This window comes from Periophthalmus magnuspinnatus, chromosome 14 (assembly GCF_009829125.3).
Source record: "Periophthalmus magnuspinnatus isolate fPerMag1 chromosome 14, fPerMag1.2.pri, whole genome shotgun sequence".
NCBI lineage: Eukaryota > Metazoa > Chordata > Actinopteri > Gobiiformes > Gobiidae > Periophthalmus > Periophthalmus magnuspinnatus.
In genome coordinates this window covers 5,611,182-5,631,155 of record NC_047139.1, presented here as the reverse complement: position 1 = coordinate 5,631,155, position 19,974 = coordinate 5,611,182, and the positions used below count along the sequence as shown (strand labels likewise).

The 19,974-nt window shown below is 38.0% G+C and overlaps 1 protein-coding gene across 2 annotated transcripts in view; it reads right to left on the bottom strand.

Moving 5' to 3' along the window:
• Positions 1-19,974, bottom strand: part of gabrg2 (gamma-aminobutyric acid type A receptor subunit gamma2) — a 149,766-nt gene that overhangs the window by 81,352 nt on the left and 48,440 nt on the right. For both annotated transcript variants that reach the window (XM_033978917.2, XM_033978916.2), the window contains exons 3-5: positions 19,270-19,337; positions 7,507-7,727; positions 1,661-1,743 (exon numbers count right to left, since the gene is read on the bottom strand). In XM_033978917.2, the coding sequence (XP_033834808.1) occupies positions 1,661-1,743; positions 7,507-7,727; positions 19,270-19,337 (372 nt within the window). The remainder of the gene's footprint in view (positions 1-1,660; positions 1,744-7,506; positions 7,728-19,269; positions 19,338-19,974) is intronic.

Below are 19,974 nucleotides of genomic sequence, written 5' to 3'. Positions count from 1 at the left end.
CCTGGTTTAGCCCTGATTTAGTCCCGATTTAGTCCTGGTTTAGTTCTTGTTTAGCCCTGATTTAGTCCTGGTTAGGTCCATGTTTAGTCCATGTTTAGTCCATGTTTAGTCCCGCTATAGTCCTGGTTTAGTCCTGGTTTAGCCGTGTTTCAGTCCTGGTTTAGTCCTGGTTTAGTCCTGGTTTAGTCCTGGTTTAGTCCTGGTTTAGTCCTGGTTTAGTCCTGGTTTAGTCCTGGTTTAGTCCTGGTTAGGTCCTGGTTTAGTCCCGCTATAGTCCCGCTATAGTCCTGCTATAGTCCTGCTATAGTCCTGCTATAGTCCCGCTTTAGTCCTGGTTTAGCCCTGGTTAATCTTGGTTTAGTTTTCATTTAGACCTGGTTTAGTTCTCCTTTAGACCTTGTTAAGTCCATGTTTAGTTCTTATCAGGACCTTGTGTAGTCCTAGTTTAGTACACTGTTGTCACGATACTAAAACTTCACACTCGATTTCGATACTAAGGAATAAACTTGATGTGCAATACCAATTCTGACGCCACGATGACAATTAAAAAGACAACAGAATGTGATTTTCCACATTAAATGATTGTACTTTGGACTCTTTTTTAAAGGACTGGTCTCATCTAAGTGACTTCTTTGGCCCAGGATGGTGAACAATAACACACATAGAACTAAATCACACGTATGAACTAAAAAAGTAAACGGCCAACGTACCTCCTGTGGTTTTGTGAAGTGAATCGGATCGTGGATTATGTTAATAAGTTACATAATGGTGCGATAATGTGGTGCCTCTTGTAACTCCATAATTTATTATTTATCTGTCCTATGAATGTACAGCGATTTTACGGTGAAAATGATGGTATAAATCACACTTCTCCCTCAAATGTAGCTTTATCAATGTGCCACTAATGTTTGGCTCCTGTTGGTAATGACAGCGCCCCCTTGTGTGTGTTTTTTTATTTATTTTTTATATGTATATGTGCATTTATACTTTCATTTTTTCATTCCTTTCATTTTTTTATGCATTTTTGTTTGTATATTTGCATTATTATTAATATATGCATGTATGTATCCATTTTTTTATTGTGAAAACTATGAAAATAAACTGTTAAAATATATATATATAGTACTTTCTTTTATATTCCTGTCTGTGTAATCCCTCAGTGTCTTCTATTTGTTCTGATACAGCTCAAAATCATTCTAAAGCTTCAGAAAAGGTTCATTTCCATCCTGCGAATGTGACTTTTTTTAGTATCGATACTCGCTCAAATGAGTATCTAGTTTCAATACCAGTTTTTGCATCTATTAGTGTCAAACTTGTGATACTTTTGTCATTCTCTGAGTTTGTCCTGTTTTAGTCCTGGTTAAATTCTTTGGTTTAAACCCGATACAAAATCCCGGTTTAGCCTCATTTCAGTTGTGTAATCCACTTTACCACAACCTAAGCCAACTCTCCCCCAAAATACTTCCACTTTACCGTATCGTAATTGCTTCGTTTGTGCGTGACGTCCCCCCGCGTCTCTGTTACGCTTAAAAAAAACGTTCTTCTTGGACATAACGGTTGTGTATGTGCATTATAAAGAGAGGAGAGAGGGAAGAGAGGGAAGAGAGGGAAGAGAGGGATAGTCACAGTTGGGTTTCCGGAGCATATGGCCAAAACTTACAGCTCGAAAACTCCAGGGGACACGAGTGCTCATCCATCGGGAAGTTGTTCAGTTTAAGCTGGCACTCGGCGTCGATCGTCAACCTGCGGAGACACAATATTTAGATCCACGCGAGCCGCCTCTGTCGCTGTAGTTAATGTGAAACAACCATAACACAAGATGGATGTTTAACCAACGCAGCCTGGTGTATGGGAAACCGCGGCGCATATGGGCCGTCAGCGGAGCGGTTTCAATCTAGATTTTGAATAGCTCAGGGTGTTGGGGAGTGAAAACAAGATTTAGCATGATGAAAAGTAAGAGGAAAGACATGGCAAACACAAGCAAGAAGCAACTCTGTAGTAAACATTTGGAGTTTGAAAACACATTGGGTGTCAAAAAGAACAGTGCTACGAGACAACATGTTATGTTTTTTTTGTTTTTTATTAAATATTACACCAATAGCAAGGTAGCAGTTGAGTCGTAGTAGCAGTTTTTAACATTAAAATGGACCCGTTTTTATTATCAAGCAGTTTTACGTCAATATTACAGATGAAACTAAATCCGCCGGACTCATTATCGAAGCCAAATTGTTTCCGTCTCGTGCGACTTTCCAGACTCTGTTGCATCTGTAAATGTGATTGGCTCTGTCCTCAGCCAATCAGAAGTACTTTTACAGAAAAAAAAGCAAAAATAAAAGATAAACAAACAAAAAAAAAACAGTGGTTATTGAGATTGCCAGTTTATTTTTTGTATTTTTCCTCAAACCTCGAAGGATGACTTGGGTAATTATGCTATGTTACTAAAACTAAATACCAAAAAAAATCTGCAAATGTTATTTCTTTCAAATGGAAACAGTGCAGCGGAATCTGTGTTATCTATAGTTAATGTAGAGCCATTTCCTCAGATCAATGTCATGTCAGTGCTTTTGATAAATATCTACAGATTGTGTGAATGCAGTGTCCATAATTACAGCTCCCCGGTGAACGCACGAATCGGGTTTGCAAATGAATCTATATTGATTTCTGTGAAGTTTGCTGAATTTTTTAAACACAATTTCTGTAGTATTGGCTGTACATTTGCAAACTGTTATGTGAAGATCTACTTTTATGTTTAAGTGACAATTGGAAAATGTTAGAAAATCATATTTAAAGCAATAAATATTAACTCAATACCATTCCTTGTCTTTCTGTTAGGGCCGATATCTTACATATTTTTAAAGATTTACTAAAATAAAAGCGTGTTATAATTATGGTTGTGTTTTATGCATTGAAAAAACAGTGTTGTTACTCAGGGCGGGCTTGCCTCTCCACAAACCTGACTCTTATTTGGTCTAGAGAAGGCCCTCCTCCTGCTCGTTTCCATGACAATGTTGTTCCTCTACCGTACGGCTTAAAATGTGTCTATGTGTCTATGTCGAATGTTCCGAAGTATGGTTTTAACTTTCTATTTCCATGGAAGCACGCAGGCGAATTTCCACACCAGAAAGTTACATACTGGGGCTTTAAATCAGACTGAAAAAATAGTTATTGGAAAAAAAAGATAATTTCTGAATCCAACAACAATCTGTGGACCTTTTCATTCATTGAGATAAAAACAAATTGTGTTTTTTTCTAAATTAATTTCAGCAAATATCAGTTATCAGTCACAAGAGAAAGACAAAAATCTGATAAAAACTGGTAATAATAAACCTGTGTCGGACCATTTTTACTTTCTATAGTTATTCATTTCTCTTACTTTTTTACTTTACCCATATCCCATTATAATTAAAATACGTTGCCACAGTCATTTTATGTTCTTTTCAGACATTATAAGCTTTGAAAAGTTATTAAACAGTGTCGTTTTAACCTCATCGACACTGACATCATCAATCAAATCCCGTCAAATAAAGAGCGATATTTCTCCACAGACACCTGCGTTTCTTCTTTTCTCTCTCTACAGACCCCTCCCCCTTTTAATCAACCAATGACCTTACCCGACTTTACCCATCCGCGCAGTCCCGTCATAGATCACGGTCCCGGGGTCATCGTAATTACATGCTAGTTAAACCCAGACTTGTTTAAAACTTTAATGAGCTCGTGGAGGTGGGTTTGTACATCGCGGCGCATCCATCAAAGCCGCGTCGAGTCCGGGAAACACTTCACTCGGCTTTCCTCGTTACTGAGGCGAAGATATTGCTTTGTCAGTGTACCGTCGGTTGTGTTTATGATGGCAAGGTACATGATAATAAGCTGCATTATTTCACTCCAATCAAGCCTCCTTATAGTACTTGACGTTTTGCTTAGTACTACAGATTCTACACAATGGGAGCGCAGCTGGCTCAGTGGACAAGCGCCAAAAAGTATTTCACGCTGACTACGTGGGCAATATATTTGAGTAAAAGTCGAAAGCGTGTTTTCTTGAGTATTATTTACGTTTCTTACACATAAATTAACTTATGTTTTGTATTTTCTACGACTGAATATGTTTCTAGGGAGTGCAGGGAGTGGCCTGGTTTAAAACGATTGGATTAAATTAAACATATAAATGATTTAAAATGATAATACGGAAGTGTGTTAAAAGGGTCTGCACGCTTTTCCTCAAAAAAAAAGAATCAAAAGAGTAATTTCAGCATTCAATATAAATTAAAATCATCTTTAAAAGTACAGTGGGCAGTCGTCAGCTTTATTTTTTACAGTTATTCTATATGTTTTTTGCTGTAAAACCCCTCACCACACACTTTATACACTTTTCTCACACAGGCGTTAACATTCTCCATGGAAATAAGTTTTATTAAAGCCAAAGGAACCGCATTTCCATAGAGTAACAGTCAGGTTTGTGGAGATGCGAGCCCACTCACAGTACAGACACATGTTTTTTTTCTTCTTTTTTGTGCAATAAAAGCATCTGAAATGAAGAACATCATTTTTTTAGGCTATTTTTTGGTTAAAGAGCTACATGGTGGGGCTTTAAATACAATTAGCTCAGTTAATTTAGCAGGTTTAGCGTGTACAGAGGTCCCTCGTTTATCGCGGGGGTTACGTTCTAAAAATAACCCGCAATAGGTGAAATCCACGAAGTATCATCTTTATTTTTGACAATTATTCTACACGTTTTTGGCTGTAAAACCCCTAACCACACACTTTATACACTTTTCTCACACAGGCGTTAACATTTTCTCACATTTCTCTCTCGTTTAAACTCTCTCAAAGTTCAAACCTTCGTAGGCGTCTTTGTCGGTGCAGAACGTTTCATCGACATTGTGGGTTTTGTCGGGGAGAAAACAAATCGCGAACGTACAGCACTTCAGAGTCACACTGCGATCCAACATTTATGTAAATTTGTCTGAACACATTCTGTACTGTACAGGAGACACGGCACGGAGGAGACTGATGGACAATGGTCTACAGTCCAACAGCCAATCAGGACAAACACCACAAGCCATGTTCATATGCTATAAAAAAAATCCACGAAACAGCGAGACCGTGAAGGTGAACCGCGAGGGACAACTGTGCACTATATAACTTTTCTGTTGGAGACTCTGCCGCCTGATCGTTTCCATGAATACGATGTTGAAAGACGAGCTGTAGTCACACAAAGAAGAGCCGTGCGTCGATGTCCATCTGCTCCAGGGTCTTCTGTTGAACTGTTCTCCTTATGCGCAAACTGGTAAGTGTCAAGCGATGGTTTTATTGACGTATCTGATGACCAGTCTCTCCGGGTATTTGTCGGGGATGGAGGCGAGCGGCAACGAGGAACGAGTGCCACGGGTCTGTAAGTTCTTTGACGTTGGACTGTTTAGGTCTGGGACTATTGTGACTGTTCTGAATCAGGTTGGGACTCATGATGTGGACAGCGACGCGTTGGAAATGGAGGTCTCCCGGCGCCCGACCCACCGCTCTGGTCTGGTCTGGCTGCTTTCTCAGAGAGTCAGTCGAGAGAGGAGGGAAAGGGGAAGGACAGCGTCGATGTTCTGTCTGTCAAAGCGGGCGTAAAAGATGTTTAGGTTCTCAGTTAAGCTTGTACAGTCAGCTGAGGGACGTGTTGAGTTCCTCTTAGTCCGCGATGGCCCTGATGCCCTCCCAGACCTCGCTCGAGTTTGTGGCGGCGTCAATCCTGGCCTCAATCTGCCTCTCGTGTTGTTTGGCAGTATTGATGCCTCTCCTCAGAGCAGCCCTGGCTCTGCTGTACGCCTCCACGTCTCTAGAACTAAAGACACTATTCCTAGCTCGGATCAGTCGTTGCGCTCCGTTTGTCATCCGTGTGAGTGGCCGTTTGGAAGCACACGGTCTCCGGCATGTTACATTTTCCACACAGAAGGAGATATAATTTAAAACAATGGAGCTGTAGTTATCCAAAGTTTCACTGGCGTCCGTGCTCTGCTCTTTAAATACATCCCAATATGTGTTGTGGTGGTGGTGGTGGTGGTGTAACTTCCCCTGGTCACCTGTTCAATGCCATACTGCGGAACAATCTAGGCAAGGAGTGTCCAAACTACAGCCCAAGAGCAAAATCCGGCCCTCAGATTAAGTTTTGTTGGCCCTCAGGCTGTTAGATTGGCTAAAATACTGATCGTAGGTCATACTTTTAATAGCAAATGTAAGTATTTCTACCCCTAAAACCTCAATAACATCTTACTCCATTGTGATAAACCTTATTAAAAATGCAGTGGCTCTGTCAAAACTATGTAAAAGACGTCTGAACGACTTGTTGTATTGCATATGTCGTATTGAATATCTCTTCTCTTTTGAACTGTAAAAAGGTGAACCTATAAGTCTCAATATGGGCCGTTGGTGAAAAACATTTGATCACTCCTATTCTAGGCAAAGCAATAGCATTTTGTGACTGACCCATCATCAGAACGTTACATAGTTAAGCTACACAATCTCTGACGCATTCGATTGTTTAGCCTTGTGCCGTAAGACTCCATTTTAGCACCTCAAACCGTGTCAAATGGCAAATATTTAAAGAAGGCATTTTAAGGGTGCCTAAGGCCTGAGTAAGTTAATCAATACAATGAATCATTTATGCAGATGGGTTGTAAATTGCGGGCTATTCTAATTGCTTTTAGTTTCCCCCGAGCCAATGATTTAACCAGGGTGACGCTCAGCAGCTCAATGCATTTACGACACTGACAGAGTGTTTCAGAAAACGTCTTGTCCTTCAAGGAGTAAATACAGTTTGGATGGTATTGTAATCTAGTGAGTAATGGGACCGTTTCTAAAAAAGATGTCTAAAAATGTGTGGGTAACAGCAATTTTTCATAATCTGTGGTTTATCTGCTAAGAGCTAAAACATTAAAAGCTTCCTGTGTAATGTAATACTTCCAGCGCAATCAGATTTAGAGGCGTTGAGAGACGATCAAGCCAGTGGATTCAATTATTTGAAATCTTATCCATATTTTTTAAGTGCGTCTGACAGGTTAGACTACGCATTTCACTAAAACATCATTATATTTAAGATTTTCCAAAAGAAAAACTTTGCTAATTTACTTCCTGGTTGGATACGAGTAGCAGCATTGACATACGTAGAGGTAAATCCATCATCGTTATGTAGCAACAATAATGTTTTTATGGGCAAAACTTGGTAAACATTGCACAATAATCATGATTAGACCAATAAAAATAAATTGTAGCACATTTGTTTAGTTAAATTTGAGCTGACTGGTGTGTAACAAACATACGTTGAGGTATTCTGTTGTACAACTCAGCACTACTTCCTGTATCTTAGTACTTTTCTTGTCAAAATTACTTCTTTTTTTTTTACCACAAACTGCTACTTAACTGATGTAAAACTGTAAAACCTCATATTAACCTCAGGTACTCTCCCACTGAGCCAAGTAATAATCAGAAAAAAACATGAAAACCTGTCATAAAAAAAGTAATTTGTACCTAAGTGTGTAAAGTATCCGTCCGTCGTTCCAGATCCGGAGCATCCGGTTGGGCGTGGTGATCCAGTGGGCGTCGGCCTTCTTGGAGTTTCGGAAGAACGTGTCCGGGATCCAGATCTTTCCCACCATATTGCTGTTGAGCCGCAGGACCTTCATCGTACTGTTGAACTTTAACCTCCGGTCGTACCAGGTCTGAGCGAAGAAGATGTCAATGGTGTACTCCTGAAAACAGAAATGAAAGAGATTTTTACAAGATTTCTGCTTTAGTTGATGTTAGTTTTGATCAGTTCATATCTTTAGACAATCAGACAGAAAGTAATTTTATTATTTTTGTTAAGAATTTGTGAAAGGGTCACGCAGAAATAATGGGACTGAAAAAAGATTGATTAAGACTGACTTTTTTTTTTTTTTTTTTAAACTACAATTTTTTTTTAATTTTAATTTTTAAAAAAAGATTACATAAGACTGGATTTTTACTATTTTTTTTAACTACTTTTTTATTTGAAAAAAAAAAAGATTACATAAGACTGAAGTTTTTCTAAATTTTTTGACTACTTTAATTGAAAAAAAAAGATTAGACAGATGTTTTAGTTTTTTATTATTATTATTAATATATATTTTATTATTTAATTATTTTTATTTAATTTTATTATATTTTATAGTTTATAAATGTTATTTTTTTTTCCACATTAAAGCAACAGTACGTAACTTTGTGCAGGTTCTCACTTGCACGATTCTATGTAAATTTAAAAAGAAAATGATACTTTATCATTCTCCATGAAGATAGATCAGTCATATGTCATACTGTGGAATATTATAGGCAAAGGAGAAACATTTCCATGGAAAGACGCAGGAAAAGAGAAAAAAAGCCTCTTCCGGGTCAAACAAAAGTCAGGTCTGTGGTGATGCAAGCCCACTCACAGTAAGTAGATACGTTTTTCAATGATTTTCAATGAGTGCAATGAAAATCACCTTTATTTTTGCCTTAAAAGTTACACAGTGGAGCTTTAAGCAGTCTAGGCAACAACTGGTTTCCTTCATGATTATTTTATGGCTTTCTTATCACTACTTCAGTTTAAATACGTGCCATTGTCAGTACATGTACAATCTCCCATTATAATTGCACAAAACCCATGAAATCAGACTCTACGCTTGTAATCTTTTTATGCAAATGAAACTTTTATTCTCCTGTTCATTCTTAGAGTATCTCCGTAGACAAGATGGCACCCCTTCAGACCGCGGCGTCCTTTTGTCCCTGGGTGAGTACGCCGTTGAAAAAGTCCATCTTGACGCTCTCAACCTGAAAATTAAATGTTCACCGGGCCAATTAATAACACGCCAGTTTGTTTGGAGGGCCGGAATTATCAAACGGCGTAACCCCCTGACTCGGCGTCGCCTCGTCCGCGTTCACAGACAAAACCTCAACAGTGTCTTCTATTGGAATTGTCATATGAGGTCTGGTTAATGGGCTGAGTCGAGGATAACGGCGGTGTTCCGATGTGGGAATAGAGAGGAGTTATCGAGAGCTCGGGTTTATTCTGTGCGGAAGCCTTGAGGTTTCGGCGTAAAGACCAGAGATGGAAGGAGGGAGAAAATGGAGAATTGTGGGGATTTGAGGGAAGAGACATTAGCGCAACAACATTCTCACTTCCCGCCCAACAGGCTTTGATAGTCGCCGCAGAGGCTGAGGATTTTAAAGGCGCCGTGCATGATTTTCGTTGTCTAAAAGTAGTATAGATAGTAAGAAAAAGATTCGATGCAAAATACAGATTTGATGGTGAAACGGGGCAACGTGGCGTCTTGAAAATAAGCGATTAAACATGCACGAATCACTCCAAAAACAACTTCAAGACGGTAAACGGAAAGAGGAAACGACTAAAACATGGTCACGGTTGCTTTAAGACCTCTTATAATGATTGGGGAAAAGGATAAAGGAGCAGCGACTCCTCTCTAAGCTCTTCGCCAACCTGCAAAAACTCATTCCGCTCGAGCTCATCGCTGCAGACGCCGTATCGATCCACCTACTCGCCCAAAATATTACTTGGGTTAGAGGATCTCCACAGACCTGCAGAGGGAAAGCAACCTTTTTTTTACACCTGATGGACACTGAGAACTGAATCAGAGCGATCGCTATCAACACCGACGAGGGTCATTCTTACTTATTCCGGTTTAAAATGGGGGATTTTCAAATTAAAAACGGGGAAGTGGTTGGATTTACATGCATTCATTTGATCGGGAGGGTGCACAGCTTTAATACAGCTTTTTCAGATGGAGAAGTGATCAGCCAATCAGCTCCCATTTCAAAGTGTCATAGTGATACTAGTGATGGGACAATAAACAATTATATCATTTATTGTGGTAAAATGAGTTGACAATAATCGTTCGTGGCACTTTTTATATAATCGTGATAATCGCCAACAAAGATAATCACCATTGTGTCACCAGAATGTGGAGAAAAAACGACTTCTCCTAAAGGGCTGGGTATCATAAAGAAGTTGCTGATACGACACATACCTTGATACAGAGGTCACGATACGATGCAAATCTCGATACTGTGCACTGTCCGTTCTATGCAATACGATACTCTATATTTCAAATTGATTCGATACGATTCAGTGAAAAATAAAGGCTTTCGGGACACTTAATGATCAACCCGATTTCCACAAAAAATAAACATATATATATATTTTTGTAATCTTTCATTTATTGAAGATAAATTAGACTTAACGTAACAAAGTGCATTTTGTTTTGTGCATTTTACTGACTAGAAAAGCACATCAAACTTAATCGCAGTTATTTCGGTCATGATAATCGTGACACCAAATTTCGATATCGTCCCAAGTGACACACAAGGCTTCAGTTCAAGAAAATGTTTTGCAAGAGAGTACATAGTGACCTGGTTTTGTTTTTACAATACTCTTTCTGGGGGTGAATTCACTAATTTACAGGAGTATTTTCCTTGATCCAGACTTACCAGCACAACCAGACTTAGTTATCAATCGTTATCCATCAATTTTAACAGATTTGTGCGCGTTTAAATCACTTTGACTTTGAGTTGTGTTACGCTCTACAAGCTCAACATCATAATGATTCATATCAACTGTGTATCTTCCACTGAATTCTATATATATATACAGTGGTCCCTCGTTTATCGCGGGGGTCACGTTCTAAAAATAACCCTCACCACACACTTTATACACTTTTCTCACACAGGCGTTAACATTTTCTCACATTTCTCTCTCGTTTAAACTCTCTCAAAGTTCAAAAAATCTTCGTAGGCGTCTTTGTCAGTGTGGAACGTTTCATCGACATTGTGGGTTTTGTCGGGGAGAAAACAAATTGCAAACGTACAGCACTTCAGAGTCACACTGCGATCCAACGTTTATGTAAATTTGACATGGCACGGAGGAGACTGACGGACAATGGTCTACAGTCCAACAGCCAATCAGGACGCAGAACACAATGCACGCTCAGACGATGTAAAAAAGCATGGAAAATTGCACTAAAAAAATCAGCGAAAGTCCAAATGTATTAGTTTGAATAATTATTTTAACTTATCCTTCACACTTTTTACTTAAATTGAAAAACTTAAAAGTATTTTTCTTGAATGTGCATTGAATATTAAAGCTCACCCTCCTGGTCTTCAGAAAACCTCAGAGCCCCCACACTGGTCATGTCCCAGACCCCGCACTGGTCACGTCCCAGACCCCGCACTGGTCACGTCCCAGACCCCGCACTGGTCACGTCCCAGACCCCGCACTGGTCACGTCCCAGACCCCGCACTGGTCACGTCCCAGACCCCCACTGGTCACGTCCCAGACCCCACACTGATCACGTCCCAGACCCCACACTGATCACGTCCCAGACCCCACACTGATCACGTCCCAGACCCCACACTGATCACGTCCCAGACCCCACACTGGTCACGTCCCAGACCCCACACTGATCATGTCGCAGAGAGTGGCCAGAGCACGCCGAGTACAAATGAATGAGCGGCAATCAGTCAGCCTTTCATGTCGACCAAATACCACATGAAAGACTCGAATCATCTGAGGAAGAAATATGGAAGAGCTGAAACTTTAGCATACACGCCATTTAAGGTTAATGATGAACTGTGGGAGTGTCCGGTGGAGGATCAGAAACTGTATTTTCTCTATGGAAATGTTTTGCCTGGAAAGACATCCATGCACTGTAGTGTTTTTGTCTGGGCGATATGACGACGAAAAATGCAACTACAACTAAGACAGAAGCGAAAGAGAACAATAGTAGGGCCATTAAAGGTTGAGTAGGGTCATTAAGGCTGAAACTGGAGACAAAAGCTGTTTACAGTTTCAGTGTAGTTAGCTCCTCCCTTCAGACAGATATAAGACCGTGTCCAGCAGTAATCTGACCAGAAAAGTCTTCACTCCTACAAGATTTTATTCAGTTGACAGATTTAAACTTCGTCTTGCTATACTACAACTAAGTTTTGTGAGAAAATTGTAATCAGATTTTTTAGCCTTTTAATCTATGAATGTGTCAGACCTCATATCAAGTTCTCTAGCCAGAAAAATCTAGTTTTTAAAGTCTGAATTACTTTATTGAACACTTTTGTCAGTCCTATTGAGATGCTAATGTTTGAATATCTAAAATGCTAGATACAAACTAGTAACGTCACAATGCTAACATTTGGACAGTGAGGAAAAGGCTCGGGACTCAATGCAGATTCTACAATGATCATAAAAACACATTTTTAGACGATTATATCTTATTTTTGACTGTATTATAAGTTGATTTAATATTGTCACGTGGTCTTATACCAGTTCAGACGGGTCAAGATCACCGTAAAATTATTCAGGAAAGGTCCAAAAACGTTTTCTCCCAGTTTTAATATTTGCTGAAATGAATGTCTAGTTTTTTGTTTTTTTTTAAACTTTATTTTTATTGGGGGTTTTATAAGTATTTTAGAACAACAAACAAAAAAACAAAACAAAAAAACAAAACAGCAGACCACAAAAACAATACAGAGCATCCAGGAAAAAGTATAGAAACAATGCACAGTTATTCCGTTAACATGATCATATAACTAGTTTTTCAATATAACAAGTCCATTTCTCCCAATATCTTTTACATTTGTCAACAGAAAGTCTCAGTGAAAAGGTCAGTCTCTCCATGTCATAGATCTCAGTGACAACTTGAATCCAGTCAGTGAGTGTAGGTTCGTCCTTACACAACCATTTGCGGGTTATGGCCTTCTTCGCTCCAGCTAGTAGTATTGACAAAAGATATTTATCGGATCTTAGCATCCCATGTGGAAGTTTACTCAAATAGACTTCAGTGAATCCCCATGTCAAGCCAGGCCCAAATATATCTTGGATTACTCTTATCACCGATGTCCAGTAGTGGGCGAATGAATGTCTAGTTTTGATACAAGTTTTAGTTTCAATTAGTGACTGGATATTGATTTTTTTTTGACATCCTTAATACACCGCTTATTGATACTTCGCAGTGACATCACACTGGGGGGTGCTGCATGTATGTCTATAGCATTTATTATGGTGACTCAATGCACACACGAGTAAATACATCTGTATAAAATTAATTTAAACAAAACATTTTCAGGAGCCTGTGGTCTATGTGCATGTTTTTACTGCCATGAAGGTGTTTGATTTTTGACCAAACAGGTGAAAGTGACTGAAAAACTGTTGGCTAATGCTAGCTAGCGTGTGACTGTACTGTTATTTGAGAAGGACTTGTTTAATAGGACACAAAGTTATTAATGGTCAGACTTAGTTAAACAAAGCTCAGATTAAAGTCTAACTTGAGTAGCACAGCTTTAGACAGAACAGTGCCCCCAGTTAGCCCGTTTAGAACGTTGATGACATCAGCCGCATCAATAATGGGCACATAATACAAAGTGTGTTATGTCGGTGGAAGTCACTTGAACCTTTGACTGTAATAGAGCGGCTTCTATCTTACTGACAAATAGTTGAGCTGGAGTTTTCTGCTGCTTGATGTACCGAGCAAAAGACAAAAACAGTCTAACTTACTGACCAAAAACGAGATCTGAATATATTATGTATCTGTTTATTTTATTTATTTATTTTTTGTATTTTTTATTTATTTATTTTTTGTATTTTTTATGCATTTATTTTTTGTATTTTTTTATGTATTTGTTTATGGTTTTTTATGTATTTATTCATTATGTATTTATTTATTTTATTTTTTGCACTATGTGGATGCTTCTGTCAAACTGTATATTCATGAGACACAATATGTTTACGCTCAGTTCCTTTTTATGTCTAGTACTTAATGAACATGTATAATGCAATTTCTGCTGATGTGTTTGGATGGAGGAAATTTGTGATTACTGTATGGAAATAATTCAAACCTGGACGGGATCATTTTCATTATTTTACTTTTTATATTATTATTATTATTATCGTTGTTGTTATGATTGTTCTTATCGTTGTTATCATTGTTCTTATCGTTATTATCGTTGTTGTTATCGTTCTTGTTATCATTGTTGTTCTTATCGTTGTTGTTTTTATCGTTATTATTGTCGTTATTATCGTTACTATCATTGTTATTATCGTTGTTGTCGTTACATTGTATTATTTCTATACGTTTATTTTGTCTTTATTGTGTATTTATTATTATTATTACTAATATTACTAGCTAATTTTTCTCTTCCGTGCATATGACCATCGGGGCATATACACAGAACAGATTGTAACTAGATTATAATCTGTAAAACTGCAGTTGAGAACCATACTTGAATAAAAATTTGATTACAAAAATAATAATAATACTGGGCACACATCGGCCGCTCCCTCCTCCACGCCGGCCTCACTCCCAGCTTTTCTGTGCGGGTGGTTTTTAGGAGTGGGTGTTTTTGAGCTAAGGCTAACTCACACGGAACAGTGCCTCGGCGTAGCGCTCTGTTCTGAGGAATTACAATACGAGTGGGCTCCCAGCGGGACGCCAAACACAAAACAATGACACAAAACACCACCGTGCGCCAACCTCGAGTGAATTCACCGTTATTCTGACAGCTACTTCCAACCTTCAGACTGCAGTAATTACAAAGAAATAGTGCCGGGTAATGTGATACGGTTCGCTTATGAGAATTGATTCTAGTTTATGACATGAACAACCACAGGGAATAACTAAAACAAAGGTAAAAGCAATACAATGCCCGCAATAACTGTATATTACATCAACATCAAACTCCCTGTGTACAAAGTTGGTATCTAATTCACTTAAAATAACTCTATATGTGGATGTGATCGCAGCTACGTGCCACAAAATTAGTATTTCGAACTCGTTTTAATATTAATAAAGACGTGGGTTGCCAGATGCCAATTTTGACGTCACAATGGGGAAAAAACACAACGCAAACACTATCCTTTCAATGAGCTACCAATAAGAACATCGAGGAGAACTTTGAGGTGTAATTCAAGTGTGTTTTGTGCGTTAACTTGCCTTGGATTCAAAGCTACGACCTAAATAATCGAATGAAGAATGTCCGATCTCGTCTCGGAAGCTAAGCTAAGCTAAGTAGGGTTGGGCCGGGTCAGTACTTCGATGGGAGAAAGCAGAATACAGTTGTTCCTTATTATATCGTGGCTCAAATTTACATAAACTTTGGATCGCAGTGTGACTCTGAAGTGCTGTACGTTTGCAATTTGTTTTCTCCCCGACAAAACCCACAATGTCGATGAAACGTTCTGCACCGACAAAGACGCCTTTGAACTTTGAGAGAGTTTAAACGAGAGAGAAATGTGAGAAAATGTTAACGCCTGTGTGAGAAAAGTGTATAAAGTGTGTGATGAGGGGTTTTACAGCCAAAAACATATAGAATAACTGTAAAAAATAAAGCTGATACTTCACGGGTTTTATGTTTAATTTTAATCCAATAATTTTAAACCAGGTCACTCCCTAGAAACATAGTCAATTGTAAAAAAAGCAAAAAATAAGGTACTTTATGTATAAAAACGTAACTAATACTCAAGAAAACACACTTGTTTGTCTGAGAAAAGTGTATAAAGTGTGTGGTGAGGGGTTTTACAGCAAAAAACATATTGAATAACTGCAAAAAATAAAGCTGATACTTCACGGATTTTGCCTATTGTGGGTTATTTTTAGAACGTAACCCCAGCGACAAACGAGGGACCACTGTATCAGATGCCGAAGTTGGACGACGTTAGCTCTAAATCATAGTGTTTTTGCGTCTTTAGGCAAGGCACTTCATTGCACTGTTCCCCTAAACACACTAACAAATCACTATTATTAAATCAATGTATTTAATAATGATAATGTAATTAATTTAACCGGTGGCGAGTTTAAAAAAAAGCTCTCCCACTCATCCTGAATATATTTGCATCATAGAAATGTCATGGATGCTGGGTTTGAAAAAGACATTTAAATAAAAAATAAATAAATAAATAAAAAACATAGAAGTAACAATTTTATACATTTGGGAATCACTAAAACTGGGAAACAAAACGTAAATAAATACATACTGCTAACGTCTCCAACAGGCTTAAAAATCCAAAGATATTTTAATTAAAGGAAGATGATGTTTTGATTTTTTTTTTTATGCTCGTCGACCAAAATATTGACAAAGTTGTATGTAAAAAAATCAGAAGATACGGAAACCCACTTCAACAAATATATGTCTCGCCGCTAGCGTTGTCAAGATACTAAAATTTCAAACTCGATTCCCAAACTAAGGAATAGATTTGATGCTCAAAACCGATTCCGATGCTACGGAACATGTTTCTCTAGACAACAGAAAATACGGTACTATTATTTAATGTTGAAAATCATATTCTAGAGTCGCACCAGCCAAAAAATGCAGGAAAAAAGAAGAAAAAATGAAAAAAAAAAAGCTGGAAAAAATGCAGAAAAAATGAAGAAAACAATGCAGAAAAAAATTAAGAAAAAGCAGAAAAAATTAAGAAAAAATTGCAGAAAAAATGAAGAAAAAGAAAAAAATGCAGAAAAAAGCAGAAAAAATGAAGAAAAAATGCAGAAAAAAATGAAGAAAAAAAATTCACATATAAATCGCATCCGAGTATAAATCGCACCCCGGCCAAATTATGAAAAAAGTTCAACTTACAGTCCAGAAAACACGTTATTTTCTTTTATATTTTACCATGTGTTGTAATAATCCCTCAGTCATCCAGGTTTATACTACTCTATGTGGTGTTGTACTTGTTCTGGTACAGCTCAAGCTCACTCTGAAGTTACTAGTATCTGATTTTCGTACTTTTGACGCTCTACTTTAGCTGCTAACACGCTCATTTCTAAAAGATGTCTAACTTGGCTCTGCGGGGCTGGGTCCAAGCAGATGCATTATACAGTAAACCTTTAAGCGGGCCGGAGCAGAGGCCATGGACGCTGTGAGGATGTGATTGACGCTACATTGTGCTGCTACACTCGAGGGGCAGAGGGCCAGAGCAGCCATTAGGCCAACAAACCAACGCTTTATGACTCCCGGCATCTGCAAGACTGAAGCATCTGAGCATGTGCCAAGTCCACAGAGGAGGAGATAGTCTGTATAATCTAACGTGATCTGTGCAGAACAAAGTGCTCAGCCAGGCTCGTTTGGCTTAGGAATGAAACGCCAACCTAAAATAAAAATATTATCTCACATATTTCCATTTAATTACAGTATTTGACATTGTTACAGAGCAAATTATTGGAGTTTTAAAGGGCCTGTACTGTTTTTTTTGCATCGTATTGATAGTAAAAGCCAAAGTTAAATCTGTCAATTGGACAAAACGTTGTAGGAGTGAAGACGTTTTGCTGCTCTTCAATTCGCTTCAAAACTTTGGCTTTTACAATGGATCAGACCTGGACGACTGAGGGATTACAGTGGTCCCTTGTTTATCACGGGGGTTACGTTCTAAAAAAAACCCCCCAAAAAACGCAATAGGCGAAATCCGTGAAGTATCCGCTTTATTTTTTAGTTATTCTACACGTTTTTGGCTGTCAAACCCCTCACCACACACTTTATATACTTTTCTCACACAGGCGTTAACATTTTCTCACATTTCTCTCTCGTTTAAACTCTCTCAAAGTTCAAACCTTCGTAGGCGTCTTTGTCGGTGCAGAACGTTTCATCGACATTGCAATTTGTTTTCTCAACGACAAAACCCACAAACGTACAGCACTTCAGAGTCACACCGCGATCCAACATTTTAAAAAAAATTCTACGAAACAGCGAAAGGTGAAGCGCGATATAGCGAGGGACAACTGTACACAGATATATCGTACTGAGTTAGCCGTGTACTCTCTGCATTTAGTTACGAAGTGTTTTACTTACAGAGAAGCAGGAATCGCGTGGTTAGCAAGCTGGTTGTTACTGTTAGCTTTAGCATCATCGTAAACGCTTCTGTCATCTCTGAAAGTTGTGAGAAGAGCTTGTAAACTCAATGATGTGAGTAATCAGGATGCTCAGAATGCATAAGGTAAGTGAGGAACAACTTTAAACCCTTTATTAAAATGAACTAGTTTGGTTTTCAATTGCATGACTCCATGGAAATAACTTAAAATCGTACATTAAACATTGGATCAAAAGCAGCAATATTTACATAAACCTGACCCAAGGGTTTGTGGGTATTTTAGTGTTTTTTGAGATATTTTACTGCAGTAAAAACATCCATAATGAAAATATATATTATTTTATTTGAGTCTTTTGAAGCTTTAATGGGCTAATATTACGCAAAACTGACTCTTGTGAGTTTTAACCTCTTGAGACCTGGCGTCCTCATATGTGGACAACACATTTTGGGTTGTCTAGGCCACAATGCAAATTTTTAGAAGAAGAATAACAGCAACAAGAACAGAAACAATGCAAATATATTATATATATTCATTTTTTAACAGTTTAGAATGTTTAGAATATTTTATTTTAATTTTTGTTTATTTTTCTTCCTGCCCCTGTCTGCAGCTCTTCACATGAGACACATTGTTCCAAGAGGCACAATTGTTGTTTCTCATTTTGTTTTTACATTCAGGACAAATGTTGCTGTTTTCAGGGTCTTAATAAATAGTTTTTGCAAATCATTATTCAAATGTTTTATCAAAATGTTTTCTTAAAATGTCCACATATGAGGACATTTGATTTACATAATTTTTTCTCAGAAACTACATAATGTAAAAAGACAATTCTTTGTATTTAGACTCATCAGGTCCCAGTCAGCCCAAATAACAAAGAAAAATTAAAGCATGTCATGGAAGAGCCGGGGTCTCAGGAGATTAAGACATGTTATAATGTTGAGTAATCCTTTATTATTAGCACATATTAACATCTCCAAAGCTCAAAATACTCCATTTCACCTTGTGATGTCATGAAGTGGTAGTTTTCAAGTTCACAGCTACACGTTTTACCTTTAGTTCGGTAAAGATTGGTAATTCTGGGGCTGAAATCATCTAAATGATTCTAGTGAAGGCGTGTGGAGTTTAAAAACACAGTGTATTACCACACGATGACATCACAAGGTGGAACGGAGTGTTTGCTGTGATTTAGTTTGGTTTGTTTGGTTTAATACCTCCTGTGTGGGTTCAGTCCGGGTTTAGCTCTGGTCTCGTCCCGGTTCGTCCTTGGTTCAGTTTGTACTTTCTAGTTTTTTTGTCCGTAGAGAACTTGCTAATGTGCTAATACATAATTTAGTCTCGGTTTAGTGCGTCAGTCCTGCTGCGGGTTTGGTTCAGACGTGGTTTATGTGCGTTTTTTTAGTCGTTGGATCGTGAGTCTAGCAGGATGTGGACTCACCATGTTGATGGCGTTGACCGGCCCAATGCTGTTGACGAACATGTCCGTGTGGATCACCGTGGGTTTGACTGCAAAGAAGAAGATAAAACGAGAGAAAAAGAGTCACTTATTATGGTCTAATTTGAAGCTTTGAAAATGAATGGAAATGTTGATTTTTTTTTTTAAGTATGGGAAGACCTAGTAATCTTTCAATCAGCCTTTCAGTTGTGAAGTGATATTTCTGCATGCGTGTGGTTCATTTTGTGGTAAAAAAAAAAAACAGTTTTTGTGTAAAACTTACGTGAAGCAACATATTTATTCTGTTCGATTGCAAAAATACACATATCTGATCATTTCAAAGTCATATCAAGGCATATCAGCTTTATTTTTAACGATTATTCTATATGTTTTACAGCTGCAAAACCCCTCACCACACACTTTATACACTTTTCTTATTTCTTTTGGCTAAAATCTTTGGCAGTGGGGGTTTCACTTTATAAACATTATTAATAAGAACAAACTGTAAAAAGTAGTAGAATAGTAGATGACTTAACAATAAGGGAAAATGCCGTAACACATAAGTAAAATAAAAAACATGCGAAAATTTAAAAAAGTTGAAAACATTGATACACAAAAATACGCTGTACAGTGGTCCCTCGTTACGTTCTAAAAATAACCCGCAATAGGCGAAACCCACGAAGTATCAGCTTTATTTTTTACATTTAT